Genomic DNA, 17,604 nt, shown 5'->3' on the forward strand with positions numbered 1-17,604 from the left:
ACCAGTTCAATTGGCCATTCCAGTATATTGGATGACTAGTTTCATACTGGCTCAATCTTGTGTTATGGCAATAAAGAAGATGGTCAGATCTTTCATTTGCGAAGTTAAATATAGTTGGGTGAGTCACTTTGCTGATTAGAAAGTCCTCGACTCCTAATACAAATGTATATAGGGGAAGGGGAACAGGGTTTCGTGTCAATGGAGAAACTGAGTTGTTCATTTCTTGCACAACAATCTTGGAAAACGAATCATGATCATTCCAACAACTGGGTCCTTCTGATTGAAGCTAAATTCTACCACAAGGACAGATTTAATATAAAGAGCTGCCAAATAATCTCATGTCTGGAACAGTCATAAAATATGGAGGCAAATGTGTTATCAATTAGCATCAATTGCACTAGATGAAACTCTTGCTCACCAGAACTGGATTATAAGAATTCATGAGCAGAGTGTGACAGCTAAGTTGAATGGTATACCATTGCCATCAGTAACACTAATGCAGCTCAATCCCCTAAAGACTGTGGCGAATGAAGGGGCGCTTCGGGCCTTGTTCCGGGTTGTAAGGATGAACCTCTTGATGAACCATAAGTGAAGCGTGACACTTAAGTTGAAAGGTATATTGCTTCCATTCTTATACTTATGCAGAGACCATGTGGTAGGTCTCGTTCCGAGTGGTAAGGATGAACCTCTTGATGAACTATGAGTGAAGCGTGACACCTAAGTTGAAAGATATACTGCTTCCATGCTTATACCTATGCAGAGACCATCAAGTTTCGGGTGGTAGAGATAAACATCTCTCATTCTAAGCTGAACTGTATACAATCATGCAAGGTATCAAAAGCCTGTAAAGAACCATAAAATACTGGAAAGTCTACAGGGTTTTGCTCCAACTTACTTCTGTTAAAGGAAGCCATTGACCGAAGCAATGTCGAGCTCCGTTGGTGGAGTTTTGAGCCTGCAAATCTCGCTGCTTTTGTTGCAGAAGGAATAAACACAACTGTCAGAAATGCACCGCTAGAAGAATCTTGGAAAACACCGGATCAAAGTAGCTGGCATGTTCAACCAGTATTGGAGATATCATCCAACCATCTGTCCACCCACTGCACTGCCGAACAAGTGGCCAATAAGCAAGGATTAATTGGAAAAAGGCACGATTCACCAATAAGCCTCTTTCCAAGAACCGTATATGGTGGCCTTTCAAATAGTAAGCAGGTTAACTTTGGCCGTTAATTTGCATTCTTTTCAAGTGCGAGATAGGATGCTTTTCTTTGTTTATTTTAATCAGCAATTGAGGCACCTCGGTTTTACTCACTAGCTGCGTAATTGCACCAAGATGGAAAATCTTAGTTGCATAAATGGTAAAGCATAATAGAATTGCAATCTATGCACACATTTTGATTGTTTTTTGTTGCAATTGTTGGCCTTCTTGTTGTGATAATTATTATCAACGGCTGGTTCCGACCCATTGTGAACCATGCCTTTGACACCCACTTGGTGAGTGCAGCTTCAATCCTTGTAAGCCTAAAAATGATATTCTTGATATTCTTGGTCTGTCTGGAATGTTATTACACTCAAGTTGTAGCAGAGATGGTATTCTTGATGCTCGAACCTTGTGCTGAACTTTTTCTAGTTCATCAAACACACCTCATCTTAAGATTTTCATCTCTTCCACGCTTTTTTACTACGGGAACTTTCCCTATTGAAATTTCACTTCTCTGGGAAAACTTCTAAATCCCTATAGTATTTACAAGACTTCTAAATAAGATATATCAATCAGTTTTTTCAAAGCCCATTCAAATTCATAAACGCTTAGCTATTAGACGAAAAATATGAGAGAGGAGAGAGAGAGAGAAAAGATGGGGAGGCAAGAATTTATCTACTTAGCCTTCATAATGACACTCTTAATCACAAGCTCAACATTCCTCCATCAAGATAGCTTTATTTAAGATTTGAATTAAGGACGTGATTATAACACACCACCACCCAACTCATCTGATTACGCTATCAATCACTTAGTAGAGAGAAAAAGCAGAAACTCAACATATGAACGTCACACAACTTTCATTAAATTGGAGGGAAACCACGATCCGATTGGAAAATCAGGCGACGCATGGAACACTAGACAAAGAAGTGAAAACATGCAGCCCACAAAACTCTTAGGAGACACGACTCAAACCAGCGAGAGAACCCCGACACCATACACCAAGAAAAAACTGCAACTATAATTTGTAGAACATAGTGACTAGAAACACAAAAGAACAGAAGCACAGAGATCTAGCGTCGAGGAAGAGGCAACCACATGCAGCCCAGCAAAACAGAAACCTCCACCCCAATCAAGACTCGCTGATCTGAAACTCCTAAAAGTGGCAGAGAGGCATGAGGTCACTTTGCAACCTGAACCGCTGCAATTTTATTCCCTTTCAAAAGCATGATCATGGCATGTTTTCTTTAACAGGAAGGACAATTCAGTGGCGATGGAGCTCGCTGCAGCACACGACGCAGGTTGGTCCACCTCTGAACCGTCCACAGGCACAACACGGCCCTCCCCCGCACACGTCGTAATGGCCGCACGGTGCATTGTTCACTGCAAGAAGCCACGGACGGATAAAGAATCAGAAGAAATATAGAGCCGCAGAGAAAAAAAGCAGGTCCAAGCATCAGCAAATTCACTTTGAAATATGAGGTGCAGTTAAGGACTCCAATCTCCAAAATATGCAGAAATGAAGAAGCAGACAGAATATTAAAGTTAGGTACTCACCGGCGTCGCCTTGCTTCTCGATCACATGGTTGGGAGAGGAGACTGCAGGAAGTCGGGTGCTCGCCGTTGCCGACGAAGGCACAGCCATCGCCAGGACAAGAAGCAAGCAAAGGACTCCCAAGAACTTCTTCATGGCAACCTTCTGCTGCTGCTGCTGGTAGATGCGCTCAGGAGAAGAGATGGTAAATTACCTCTCTTGGAATGGCCTCTTATAGTGAGTGTGCTTCAGGTGCTCCATACAAGGCAGCGCGTGTATCATGTTTCCGTGGATATGTATTTGGCAACAAGTTAATAATATGGGGGGATTTCCCATTTAAATGGGCGCAGCGCCCAAGGTGGTTTTATGTGTGCATTAAAATAAAATGACTATAATACCCTTACAAGGACAAAAAAGCAGTAAAAAGTAAAAGTCCAAAATAAATATTTCTTTAAATCTTCAAAATACCACAACACCTTTTTTTTTTCCATATGCAAATCTATTGCATGCATAACACTAATGGATTCTGTAGGATGTGCATTTTGTAAAACCTAATTGTTCCTATCTAAATACAGTTGGGTGCATACAACAAATATACACTCAAAAAGAAAAAAGAAAAAAGAAAAAAGAAAAAAGGGTTTGGGTATTTTTAAAAAAAATTATAAGGAGATATATATATTTTAGACTTTTACTTCATCATAAATATTTTGGTTGCACATACAGTTTCTATCCTTATTCCATAAACAAATACAATTTTTTTGAGCTAAATTTACATGGCCAACATGCATTAATGTGGGAAACATCTTGAAAAGAAAAAGGGATTTCACAGTTGATTCCAATTATAAACCCTCCTTATTTTAACGGTAACAGATTTTGCCTCGGATTTTCCAATTTTAAAATAGCTGTAAAAAAATAAAGTCAAAAAATGATTTTTTCCCTTTTATGAAAGATGACAGTTTTAGTATTAGAATCAAGTGATTGCGGGTCGGTTGACATAACCTGGAGTGACCATACTTGGTTCACATAGCACCCCCGAAACTTCATCTATACATATTCAATATTTATTTTTTAAATTTGTTTGAATTTCCTTCTAATGGATGTTAACTTGTTTAAAATTTGTAACTTAAGAAGCTCTTTGATGTATTATTTCGTTTAATTATAAAAAAATATTATGTTTATCATATATTACATTTTAGAAATTTTTTTGATTTTCTGGCCCAATTTGAAAAGCGAAAAACAACTTACTCAAAATACAAGGTTTAGGAAATTTGTTGGTTTAAATTTCAAAATATCATAATATTTTTTTTTTGTTTAGCAAATGGCCTTTCAAAGGAGATATTGGATCGTCGCCATCTCCTTTCAACCATTGATGGTTATCATTAACTGATGTACTCGTTTTAGATTGGTAGCAGGGAAATGAGCACAAAATTTTGATGAAGAAAGAAAATTGTTAGTTCAGTTCTTTCAGCTTCGATTGGGTTTGACTCATAGTGATCATAGACTAAAGAATGAGATATGGTTATCAAACGATTGAATGAACGAGGAGGATCCATTCACTTGCGATACTTAGTTAACATTCAAAAAAGATATCTAATGAATTATGAGTTCTATAAATCATGTTTAGCAGAAAGACAGATGTTTCTTGCTCATTATCAGACAATTACTTATTCACAAACCCACATGTGGAGGTAATAGTTCTCATTTTCCATCTTATGGAAAACCCTTTTCGCTCTGTGTAGCCCTACCCCCTTCTAGGGGGCACACCAAAAGAGCCCGAACTTATTTTGATTCAAGTGCAGGTTTGCAGATAAGTGGCTGTTTATTAATGTATCAAGTTGATGCACTTCTAATACGTGACATTAGACGGACACCGGGGAGTTAAGATACTTACCTGTCATCTGCCAGTACTTCCTACCAAGGTTTTCAAAAGTTTGGACGTGTGCATGGAAACTTTAGAAAAGAAAATGTGAACAAGTAACAAGCTGCGATTCGAACAACGCGGCTCACAACCAACATAAGCAGTTAGTGTAGCAGATCTCAGCCTGTCAAATATGAGACCAAGATATCAGTCTTTTGTCAAATGAGAATTACTTGTTTTTTGTTCATAACAGCAGGAAATTTGTGCAACTTTTCGTAGAAGCTATGACGAGATTCCAATTGAAAATCAGCTTTCATCCTCTTAACTACAGAGCTTCAGATATCAATAATCTGGATCAAAAAGAGATTGGCACCAATGGCAACTCCACAAAATGCTAGGACCTTCGGATATTGGTCGGTAAACCTTATAAAGGCCCAGTTTGTCGATCTGGCCACATACACAGTCAATCGTCTAACTGGTCAGGCAATCTCCTTTGACAAGCACAGAGACTAATCTTAGTAAGACCAGTTCTTGGCCATTCCAGTTTATTGGATGACTACTTTCATACTGGCTCAATCTTGTGTTTTCGTAATAAAGAAGATGAAGATGGTCCGATCTTTCATTTGCGAAGTTAAAATGGTTGCGAGAGTCACTTTGCTGATTAGAAAGTCCTCGACTCCTAATACAAATTTATATAGGGGAAGGCAGATGGAAGAAGGGGATCTTCAAGTCTCGTTACTGGTGGTAGGGATGAACCTCTTGCTCACCTCTTACTAGACTGTGGGTAATCGTCACTGAAACGTGACACTTAAGTTGAAGAGTGTACTGCTTCCATCAGGTTCAGGTAATAGGGATAAACCTATCGCCCACCCGAAACAGGACCATAGGCAATCACGAAAGGCATCAAAGCCTATACAGAACCATAGAATACCGGCAAGTCTACGGGGTTTTGCTCCAACTTTGGTTAAAGGATGCCATTGACCAAAGCAATAGCGAGGTCTGTTGGTGGAGTTTTGAGCCTGCAAATCTTCCTGATTTTGTTACAGCAGGAATTAACACAACTGTCAGAAATGCACCGCTGGGAGATGCTTGGAAAACACCTGATCAAAGTAGTTGGCATGTTCAACCAGTTGTAGATATCATCCAACCCCATCTGCCCACCGACTGCACCGCCGAACAAGTGGCCAACAATCAAGGATTAATTGGAAAAAGGCACGATTCACCAATAAGTCTCTTTCCAAGAACCGTATGGTGGCCTTTCAAACAGTAATTAGGTCAACTATGGCCGTTCCATGAACCATGCATCTTCAAGAAAAGCTCTCCCTCGCCCAGCCTTTGTATTAAGAGGTCAATCTTCAGACGGGGAATTCGTGAAACCCGTTTTGCAGAGGACAAATTCCCTTGTAGTTGCTAAATAGCATTGTCTAGAGCATTGTGACAAATATTGTTCTAGAAAAAATATCTGCAAAATTTTTTCGAGTATATAGTATTTTTTAGCGAAGTTGTTCTTTAAAAAAAATTTAAAAAAATCTCAACAATTTTTAAAAATTAAAAAAATCATAAGAAACACAAGAAAAACATAAATTTTTTTACAAATTAAAAATTAGTAAAATCTCAGGAAAAATCATGAAAAGTCGCAATAAAATGACGACCTTTTCGTTTTGGCGAGATTTTCAAAATCTTGCGACTTGTTCCTGATTTTTTTGTTTTATTTGATTTTCTCGTAAATATCGCAAGATTTTCGAAAATGTCGCTGTATGTCATACTGGTCTAGAGAATCGGAATCCACCAGGGGATGGATAAGTGAAAGTTAAATGTAGTGAGCAAATACTAAATAGGATTCAGGGAGTCCGTCCAGACATGCGAGATTACACATTCTAAAAGAGCTGGCACCATAAGGAAGGGCAAGGATGGACCAGAATCCTAGAGCAAATCCCACCAACGATCAAGATGCAAATAGCCTCATCCAGGAGTAAGCTAGTCAGTCGTCTATGGTAGTCCCCTTCATGACTCAGCTGTAAATGAGGCTGATAACACAGCCAAAAACAGAAAATATATTAAAGGCACTGAGGCCTGAAAACAAAACACCGTTGAAGAATAAGACAAACTGCATTAAATAACTCGGTAACTGTGCAAAACACGGTTTATTTACATCAGGGAATACAGGTCCTATTTATACAAGAAATTCATATAGACAGGTATGCATATTATGCTTATGCTTATGCGTGTGTGTGTGTGTGTGTGTGTCTTGTGGATCCAGTCATATATGCATTATAAAAAAATGAAATAGGTTTTTGTACAGAATGACTGATGAGCAGAAGACTCATTTGCCTACAGTCTTGAAGAATGGTAATGCAACAAGCCAGAAAAAAGTGTTGCCAATGTGAAAAAGATGATAGAAAAGACATTTAAGAAAGCTATTAAACCATCAAAAGAACAAAGTGCATCCTTGATCAAACTGATAAGTGTATGGGCCATTTGTTACATTCTCTTGTAGACAGGTCAGTGATGGACCAAAAATGTTCAATCAGCCAGGAAAACAGATAGCATTCAGCAAAGTAACGGAAGATGATAATGACATGTAGTGAAGTGGAAAATCCACATAGCTATCATAACATACTTTGAAAAGAAAAAGTGTGGCACTGGCAGCTTGAAGGAAATCTAAACAGAAAAGGATAAAAGATTATTATGTTTAGTAAACAGATTCATGAGCTCTTCCTCGCCAATGTAAGTTGTAGACCTCCTGAGTGAGGAGGGAAGGCATCACATTAGCATATTAAATAATTAAACAGCTTCATTCTTCCACGCATACACTAGGAAGAGTAAGGTAGTCACTCCAAATTATAATGGATGATACCGCAAAGTCAAAATACCCACAATCAAAAGCAAATGCTCAAATATAAGAACGTTGTTGGTTTTCGAAGTCTTGTATAGGAATAATCCTTATCAAATGTTTTCGTATCGTTCTCTCTACAGTAAAGGGTGTTTATTTGGCAATGGAAGTGTCACAAACCCCTCCTCAAAATAGAATTATACAACTTCCAAGTAAACATAATCAATAGATAGATATAAGCTTTTGCACTGTCAACAATTCATAGATTGCTCCACACATGCAGAATGCTTATTGATATCCATTAATGTGAAGTGGGTCCGTTAACATGCAATTCTGTACAGTCACGAAATGGATTTCTGAACACCAAGACAGAAAGTTGGGCAATTCATCCCTTTCAGCCTGATCTACCATAAATACCTGATTTGCATGTTTAGCTTGATTTTGTATAGAAACGTATGGCAACAGCTAGACCCAGAATTGCCAATGGAATAAAGAACTGTAGAAGCTTGATAATGAATTCAGACTTTTTCTCTTGGTTGATAGAAGACTGCATTGGTTGTGGTGTATATATGGGCTTTGCCGGGATCGTTGATGTATCAATCTCACCAATCAAGTATCCATCCATCATTGCCCTTGCAGTACTGCTATGACCAACATCCTCAAAATCATCTGTTGCATCCTTACCTACCAACCAAGAAGGGGATAGTTAATCTCTAGTATCTTCACAATCATGTAGATGCCAGTGTAAAGAAATTTACCTGTGGCAGACAAGAGAACATCGTCTCCACCTGGATGGTCATCTAAGAATTGGGTTACATCATATACCTGCTTTTATCATTTCAAAAAAAACATAAAGAGCAAGCTAAAAGGGCAAACAATTTTTGGCCACTCACACCAGTAGAATACTGACAGAATCATAAAATTTATAGATAGACAAAGCAAAAAGAGAGATTTTTTGCAAGGGCATGGTACTCATGACCATCTGTATGTTGAAAACTTAAAGTACCAACAATACAATTCTCAGAAGCCAGTGCCATATTGATGAGACAAAACTCGAAGAACGTACATATCATGAGAAGTACCAACTCTTCAGGAACTCAAAAGCATAAAAGCAAATTAGCTTTTGATCTCTCATAAACTTCAAGCTTTTAACTGTACAATTTCTAGTAACATTTTTCTCCAACAATAGAAACTACAAAACAAGAACACGTCAATATCAGCTAAAGGTTCTTATAAGACATCCAGAACCGCCATCTAAATATATATCTGTTCTTTATGACCATAATAAATTGACAATACAACACAAGAAACTGAACATATACTCCTATCCTTAGTTATGAGTCTTATGACAGTGTACCAAAATCAACATAGAAATGAAAGCACCTTTAATAGAAACATAACCATATTCTATGTTCTCAGTTAGGAGCTACAATTAAACTCCAACAGTTAGAGAGACAAAATCATGTTAGGTGAGAGAGAGAGAGAGAGAGAGAGAGAGAGAGAGATCCTTCAAAGTTTCTTCCAAACCTATCATGTATTTAAGATAGGAAAAACAAAATCAAGGGCATGGATGGGGATAAAGATCAGGTTAGGGTGTGCATCCACAACCTGTCCCAATGTACTTAAATACAGACTTCTTTTGGGCAGTGTGTGACCACGTAATCGCAACAGGACACTAATGTAGTTCCACCACAGGGCTGCACCATCCCGGAATAAAGCTCTTATAGCAAGAAGTTAAAGATCAAGATAGAACATTTTCACCCTACATTCAGTTCAGAGAGGTTGAGCAAATTGAAAGGCTAAAGGAATTTTTGCTCAATCCCATTATCTGTTCGTTGAAGACCATTGCTTTCAGGTATCACCTTAAGTATGTCCCTTTCATGCGCAACCTACAAAATAATCTTCACTGCTTGATTGCTAAGCTGACGTTGGACAGGCCCCATCCTGACTATGCGAAGAGATGCGCCACCCATGACCTCCATCGTCTTGGAGGTCCCAAGTGGACCCACCAAGCCTGTTGACAGAAGCTTTTATTCGGCCAATAATATACTACGTGCAAGCAGCTAAGCTTCAACCCATCCCGTTGGATGCATGAATAGACAGTGTACTTTAGTTTTTGTATAAAGTTCTTGTTGCTTCATTTTAATAAAGCAGAGCACCAAAAACAGGTGACCTGAAAAGAAAAGAGCTACCAAGTTGAATGTCTGCAGATAAGATTATGACAGACAAAAGGAAAAGGACTTGACCAGCCAAAGCCTTTACAAAAGCCTAATTCCTCGACACAAGTGAAGATTTAGAACGATCTTCCGTCCATTTGCTGAACAGACAAATCATAGTCTGAAGGAATTTATATAACACCATCTGCGTCTTCCTCTAAAATAGCACCATCATGAAGAAACTACAAAAGCGATACCGATCCAAACATCTTAACAGCTTCAGAAAGACAAAGAAGGGGGAACCAATAAATGAATGAGCTCTTTGACACACAAAAAATGATGGCAAAGGAAACGAGACAAGAGCAGCACATATCAACTCGTGATCATCATTTTAACTGGGTCATAAATCAACCGGTTAACAATCAAATAGAGGACAAAGCAGGAAGCATCGAGAGAGAAAGAGAGTTTATTCGTTTATGTGGGTTGGGGGTCACCTTGCCGTTAATTACAAGCCAGCAATCCTTGGAGTTGTTGTGCTTTGAGACCTCTTCCAAAGTGAACACCTTTGCATCAGCAGCATCCCCCATCCGGCTTCTCCTTCTTGCTCCCTCCCCGTTCCTCTGCTTTGTCACGCTTCCAATGGAAAGTTGCTGGGAGATAGGCTCCGACTCTGTCACGCTTCCTCTATGCGGTCCGCTTCTCTTTCCCTTCTACCTTTTTTATGTTTCCGTTTACCTTTTCTTTCACTTGCTCAAGAACCAGAATTTTGGAAACATTGGTGCGTCTGTTCCCCATTATGCAAGTGTCGTTGAATCTCATCCTTTGACGTTCCCTTCACCATATAATATATATATGTATGCTACTGAGTTGACTTCATGTGGATCGCTTCCATGAAAAGGTGAAAATTAGGGAAGAATTAAATGACACTTTCAAAAACTTGGTTTTTCCAAAACCTCCTTTTGTTAAAACTTGTTTTTTTTTTTTTTTTGAGTTTTTGAAACCTGATTTGCCTGTTTGGACGGCAAAGCAACAACGAGGTCTTCATTTTTCAAATATCGGTTTGTGTTTGGATGACAAAACATGAATTTTTAATGGTACTTACCAAAAAATAAAATAAAATAAAAAGAACTTCAGCTGAATGCTGCATACAGCTACAACCATCCTCACAAAAAGTGAGTTTTGGATGAAAAATCTAGAGATCCAACTTTTTCAACACCATATAAATGTGTCTTTTTCACTTCATATTTTTTTACACAGGAGAGCTTCTCATAGTTTTGGATTTTATTTATTGTTCTCTTTTATGGGGATCCAGATCCACTTATATTCTATATAAAGTCAGCTGTAGAGATGTCATCTTGTCGAAGATACTCTTAACTACATTCATTTTTTCAGATATTCACATATTCATATTCAAACACGAATGAGAAAAATTAATATCAATTTGAACCAGAATCTGAAATTCAATTTCACAATCGGAACCTGACTTTTACATTCATATCGAAATTCGAATCCAAATTTTGAACTAAATACATCCGGTTTTTAAACGTAACAGCATTTGGATATATGATATTTAGTTAAAGCTAAATTCGATCTCAATCTGATCCCGATCATATATTTATGTATATTTAAATAGAAATATGATCAGATATCATTGCTTAAATTCAAAGATTTCTTAATCATATACTAAATTCTTTTCCATGTCAAAATTTTTTTTGAAAAGTTGAATTAGATATCTAATCAGAATCAAATAAATTGGCATCCCTGGTTATGAGCCGGCCGCACTAAGGGGACTGGTGTGTGGCCAAGGTTAGACATGATTCCTTGAATAATGGGTGACAATTATTGGCGTCGGTGGGTGATATGAGGTGAAGCACAATCGACAAGTCCATGCCTAACACTGACGTATTTTCTCTTCATGTGGACAGAGTTGTAGTAGCGCGCCACGAAAGAGATCAAAATTAAGAATGAGGAAATATTGTGGTAGAATAATATATGAGGTTTTAGCTAGGGATGTAAAATTAAATTGGCTTCAAACGGATACATATATAACCATATCATGCGAAATCTAAGTTACTTAAACCAATTATAAGCATATATTTTTTTTGGTGTAATTTAGAGGTAAATTCAGGCTCGAACCTTCTTCCTGAGATCTCAGCGGTGAAATCAATGTGGTGCGGACTGCAGCGGGTTCTTCTTCATTCCCATTTGGGAAGGTGACTGTTCATCAGATGGCCAAATTAATCATGCCTCTTTAGTCTTTTGTGTTCATGTTCATCAAAATTTTGGGGTTTTGTCATGTTAGAGAAATTTTGATATCTAAGAAATTTAAAAAGTTGCAGAGTTAGATGCAACAAAAAGTTTGTCTCACACAGAAATGGTACCTACAAAAATTTTTTATTGGGTTATGGCTGGGCATTGGGCTGGACCCGATTCAAAGTCAGGCTCAGGCTGGCCGGAAGCCTATGTCTCAGCATGCGGATCGAGCCCGGGACAGGCCTCAATCATCGATTTTAATGAAAAATAATAAAATTATTCATACTTAATATGTAAATAAGGTATTTATAATGAAAAAATTGCACAAAATTATATTTTAATAATTTTATATTATATATGTTATCGGGCCACACCTTCAATCGGGCTCAAACCAGCCTGAGTCCTTGTTTTACGGTCTTGTCCGATGCTCAGCCCAACACTCATTTCTATATTGGGTTTTCAAGGTATGATAGTATATATCATACCTTAAGATGTTAATAAATAAATTTTTTTTTTGGTTGTTTACATGTGGATATATAGTTAAAGAGTATAATCTGCAAATGCTCTTATTTGAGACAATTTGTCCCTGGCCATAAAGGCAGAGGGGTCAGTAAGGGCCATGGCTACCCTCAAATTTTCAGAAAAAAAAATGTTTATAATTTTGAAAATTTTTAATGTGACCCTGTAAAAATTCTGAAAAATATTATACTGATCACTTAGAATTGATAATGCAGATAACATAAGATTCAGATTCACACTATCTTGTCCTATCGACTAGATGTTATTAAATCCAATAATTCTTTAACATTAACATCCGACCCAGATCTGGAGAAGATTCGTTGGTGTTAGTTGGATTTGGATTCACATATAATAGTACTGAATCCATCAAAAGATGAGCAAAATATTTTCTAATTACAAGCTTTACCCGGTTCAAAATATCTCTGATTTAGACAACACATCCAAAAGAAGAAGAAGAAGAAGAAGAAAAAAAAGAGCCGTTCTTATGTGGCACATCAATTTTTTAATTTGAGGAGAAGGCTTGAACACGGCGCAGTAGCTCCACCACACGTAGGTTGGTGTTGGCGTTTGCAGCCCACAGAATTTCTTGATTTTGTACATTGAAGACTTCGGCTATCTGCCGTTTTATAGAGTGAGATACGGCGGAATTGAAATCAACCGGCTATCTTTCTGGTCGGATGGTTGCTTTGAAGATGATATTTGTAGACATCAAATCAGGGCCATCCATCTTTTTTTATCTGGCTGACCGGATGAGTACGACCGTTGGATGGTAGGGGCCTCCCCCATCCTCCATACAAACTACGGTGTATATATATATATATATATAAAAGAGAATCTCCGCCCCATCGCAACTACCTAATGCAATATACACAATGAACATGATTATATACACGGTTCAATACAGTCCATTGAAAAGTATGTTGTGAGAGTCCGAAGGATTGCTCAATTCAATCCAAACTTGCAGAGAAAAATTCAAAAAAAAAAAAAAAAATCTCATTCATGGGCTTAGTGGGTAATCCCTTGATGTATGTACATATTGATATAAAAGTACCATAAAAATCCAATACACCATAAGTCATACAATATTGTCAAACCTGTACTTACTTGGAGTGTTATATTCAAAATAATATCTTGCATTTAATATTGGACAGAAGCATATGGTTTTTTCGGAAAGGGGATTGGCAGTTGAGAGTAAAGAAGCTCGAAATCCGGTCGCTGGGAACCTTGGAAACCGTCCCGCAGTTGGTAGTTGGCCTGACCGTAGTGTCAGTAGTACCGCATTCAAACGAATTTATTCAATCGCTTTTGCGACGCTCGCACCGGTCATAGATTTTAATATGTATTCATCTCGCAAGAAGGACAGCAGCAAAAAGAAGATGAGAAAGATTGGATTCCGCTCGTATTCCAAAAGTTCGTTGCCACACTTTATGCAGCTAAAGAGGGTTCGAAACCAGAGGCATGTGGGTTGTGTGAGAGAGGAAGAGCACGAATAAATATTGTTGGGTTCTGCAAATTAAAGAGAAGGACGAGCATCCGTTGGTTGGCGGAACGGGGGAACAGGGGCCGTGGCTGCTGTCAGATCCAACCTGTGGCCACAATCCGCAGACGCTTTCTGTACCTTGCTTGGGCTTTATGATTGACAGTGGCCACGGCCAAGAGCGCCTCTCCGCTGCTGTTCTTGTGTGTGAATGCTGCCCCGCCGCACTGCAATCCTTTGGAAAAGGAAAAGCAATAAGTGATCACCACATGGGCAGTGTTTGTGTGTCTGTGTGACCGTCGAATCGGTGCATGAAGCAGCACATTGTATTCTCTTGGTTTCCTAAATGCTTTTACGGTTTGCACATCAAGCTAGTCATTGTTGGCAAACTCATAATTCAAACTCGGATCGATGGATGGATGATTGGGTGAAAGTTGACTGTCGACTCAATCAAGTTTTAAATTGTGCCAGTTAGGATGAGCCAATGTTCAATTATAATAGAGGCTAGCCGAACCAACCTTGACTCATGGCTAGATATCTGAGCTGACTCGGGTGATTCTCGAGCTGACTCGGCGAGTCAGCCAACTATGGCTATAATCAATTCAGGAGAGAATTCGCAAATTTGGTGTGAATGGGTCAGGAACACAATAAAAAATAATAAGAAACCATTTTTAAAAAAAAAAATACAAGTAAAAACGTCAAAGAAATAAAAAGGTTTTCAATATATATATATATATATATATGGAAGAGATAACTAGATAGGATGCTTTATTTGGCACTTGGGTAAACCATCGAGGGGATTATTCTGCCTTACTTGATATGGTTAGCTGATGCATACACAAGATATTTGTCCTTATGTTTAAATGAATGTCTATCCATTGTATTTGGCGGTTATCCAAAATATTGATACTCTTTGGGACATTTTCAAGATATCATTATGTTGTCAGTACTCTCGGGTTGTGCATAATGCTTGTTTGCTCTCATGCATATGGCCCCAAGAGAGCAATTCATGCCTTTGAACTTGCACCTTTTTCGTTTAGAGTCCTGTATATTGCTTTATTCAGATCATGCCAAATGGATGGAAATAGTGTTCTACTAAACTTAATTTAAATCATTTAAATCTGACCTTTACCTATGATTTCCTATAAATACTAAAGATAGAAGGCTGATATGTTTTAAAAAAGAGCAATTTTATCCAAAATTTTGGCTCTGAAGGCTCAAATTTTGGGGAGTAATCACTTGACAAGCACAGAACTTGATCTTGTTCCCAAACAACCTCATCTTATTGCATGAGGTTGCATCAATCTCATTAAACAAACTTTGCAACCTGGACAACAATAAGCAATTTTTTTGCAAAAGTTGAGGCAGAGATATGGATGGTTGGGAGAAGAACATGAAAAAAAGGAAAGTAGAAACTAATACTAAATAACAAAAATACTCGTCACCTTTTTTTCTTTGTTTTTCCTTAATTGTCTATCATAATAGACGATTTATTATTAAATGATAGAATAACTCCTATCCTTAGTTATGAGTCTTATGACAGTGTACCAAAATCAACATAGAAATGAAAGCACCTTTAATAGAAACATAACCATATCTATGTTCTCAGTTAGGAGCTACAATTAAACTCCAACAGTTAGAGAGACAAAATCATGTTAGGTGAGAGAGAGAGAGAGAGAGAGAGAGAGAGAGAGATCCTTCAAAGTTTCTTCCAAACCTATCATGTATTTAAGATAGGAAAAACAAAATCAAGGGCATGGATGGGGATAAAGATCAGGTTAGGGTGTGCATCCACAACCTGTCCCAATGTACTTAAATACAGACTTCTTTTGGGCAGTGTGTGACCACGTAATCGCAACAGGACACTAATGTAGTTCCACCACAGGGCTGCACCATCCCGGAATAAAGCTCTTATAGCAAGAAGTTAAAGATCAAGATAGAACATTTTCACCCTACATTCAGTTCAGAGAGGTTGAGCAAATTGAAAGGCTAAAGGAATTTTTGCTCAATCCCATTATCTGTTCGTTGAAGACCATTGCTTTCAGGTATCACCTTAAGTATGTCCCTTTCATGCGCAACCTACAAAATAATCTTCACTGCTTGATTGCTAAGCTGACGTTGGACAGGCCCCATCCTGACTATGCGAAGAGATGCGCCACCCATGACCTCCATCGTCTTGGAGGTCCCAAGTGGACCCACCAAGCCTGTTGACAGAAGCTTTTATTCGGCCAATAATATACTACGTGCAAGCAGCTAAGCTTCAACCCATCCCGTTGGATGCATGAATAGACAGTGTACTTTAGTTTTTGTATAAAGTTCTTGTTGCTTCATTTTAATAAAGCAGAGCACCAAAAACAGGTGACCTGAAAAGAAAAGAGCTACCAAGTTGAATGTCTGCAGATAAGATTATGACAGACAAAAGGAAAAGGACTTGACCAGCCAAAGCCTTTACAAAAGCCTAATTCCTCGACACAAGTGAAGATTTAGAACGATCTTCCGTCCATTTGCTGAACAGACAAATCATAGTCTGAAGGAATTTATATAACACCATCTGCGTCTTCCTCTAAAATAGCACCATCATGAAGAAACTACAAAAGCGATACCGATCCAAACATCTTAACAGCTTCAGAAAGACAAAGAAGGGGGAACCAATAAATGAATGAGCTCTTTGACACACAAAAAATGATGGCAAAGGAAACGAGACAAGAGCAGCACATATCAACTCGTGATCATCATTTTAACTGGGTCATAAATCAACCGGTTAACAATCAAATAGAGGACAAAGCAGGAAGCATCGAGAGAGAAAGAGAGTTTATTCGTTTATGTGGGTTGGGGGTCACCTTGCCGTTAATTACAAGCCAGCAATCCTTGGAGTTGTTGTGCTTTGAGACCTCTTCCAAAGTGAACACCTTTGCATCAGCAGCATCCCCCATCCGGCTTCTCCTTCTTGCTCCCTCCCCGTTCCTCTGCTTTGTCACGCTTCCAATGGAAAGTTGCTGGGAGATAGGCTCCGACTCTGTCACGCTTCCTCTATGCGGTCCGCTTCTCTTTCCCTTCTACCTTTTTTATGTTTCCGTTTACCTTTTCTTTCACTTGCTCAAGAACCAGAATTTTGGAAACATTGGTGCGTCTGTTCCCCATTATGCAAGTGTCGTTGAATCTCATCCTTTGACGTTCCCTTCACCATATAATATATATATGTATGCTACTGAGTTGACTTCATGTGGATCGCTTCCATGAAAAGGTGAAAATTAGGGAAGAATTAAATGACACTTTCAAAAACTTGGTTTTTCCAAAACCTCCTTTTGTTAAAACTTGTTTTTTTTTTTTTTTTTGAGTTTTTGAAACCTGATTTGCCTGTTTGGACGGCAAAGCAACAACGAGGTCTTCATTTTTCAAATATCGGTTTGTGTTTGGATGACAAAACATGAATTTTTAATGGTACTTACCAAAAAATAAAATAAAATAAAAAGAACTTCAGCTGAATGCTGCATACAGCTACAACCATCCTCACAAAAAGTGAGTTTTGGATGAAAAATCTAGAGATCCAACTTTTTCAACACCATATAAATGTGTCTTTTTCACTTCATATTTTTTTACACAGGAGAGCTTCTCATAGTTTTGGATTTTATTTATTGTTCTCTTTTATGGGGATCCAGATCCACTTATATTCTATATAAAGTCAGCTGTAGAGATGTCATCTTGTCGAAGATACTCTTAACTACATTCATTTTTTCAGATATTCACATATTCATATTCAAACACGAATGAGA

The 17,604-nt window shown here is 38.2% G+C and overlaps 1 protein-coding gene across 2 annotated transcripts; it reads right to left on the minus strand.

Annotated features, from left to right (window-relative positions):
- Positions 1-6,397: 6,397 nt before the first annotated feature.
- Positions 6,398-17,014, minus strand: LOC116251236 (cytochrome b5-like). Of its 2 annotated transcripts, none has more exons than XM_050077112.1 (4): positions 16,672-17,014; positions 8,185-8,251; positions 7,844-8,110; positions 6,398-6,620 (listed from the first exon to the last, which is right to left on the minus strand). In XM_050077112.1, exons 1-3 carry the CDS (start codon positions 16,762-16,764, stop codon positions 7,857-7,859), a joined length of 414 nt encoding a protein of 137 aa, XP_049933069.1. In that variant the 5' UTR covers positions 16,765-17,014; the 3' UTR covers positions 6,398-6,620; positions 7,844-7,856. The 2 variants fall into 2 exon arrangements, with proteins under 2 accessions (XP_049933069.1, XP_031481244.1); XM_031625384.2 differs by lacking the exon at positions 16,672-17,014 and adding an exon at positions 10,077-10,414.
- Positions 17,015-17,604: the final 590 nt, after the last annotated feature.

Source organism: Nymphaea colorata, chromosome 3 (assembly GCF_008831285.2).
Source record: "Nymphaea colorata isolate Beijing-Zhang1983 chromosome 3, ASM883128v2, whole genome shotgun sequence".
NCBI classification, from domain to species: Eukaryota; Viridiplantae; Streptophyta; class Magnoliopsida; order Nymphaeales; family Nymphaeaceae; genus Nymphaea; species Nymphaea colorata.

What these genes read in the sequence shown, in the direction of transcription:
- LOC116251236 (XM_050077112.1), bottom strand. Translation starts at nt 16,764, where the DNA reads ATGGGGGATGCTGCTGATGCAAAGGTGTTCACTTTGGAAGAGGTCTCA. An exon ending in GGCTTGTAATTAACGGCAAG is followed by an intron (nt 8,252 to 16,671) that starts GTGACCCCCAAC and finishes TGATAAAAGCAG; the next exon opens with GTATATGATGTAACCCAATT. An exon ending in TGTTCTCTTGTCTGCCACAG is followed by an intron (nt 8,111 to 8,184) that starts GTAAATTTCTTT and finishes CTTGGTTGGTAG; the next exon opens with GTAAGGATGCAACAGATGAT.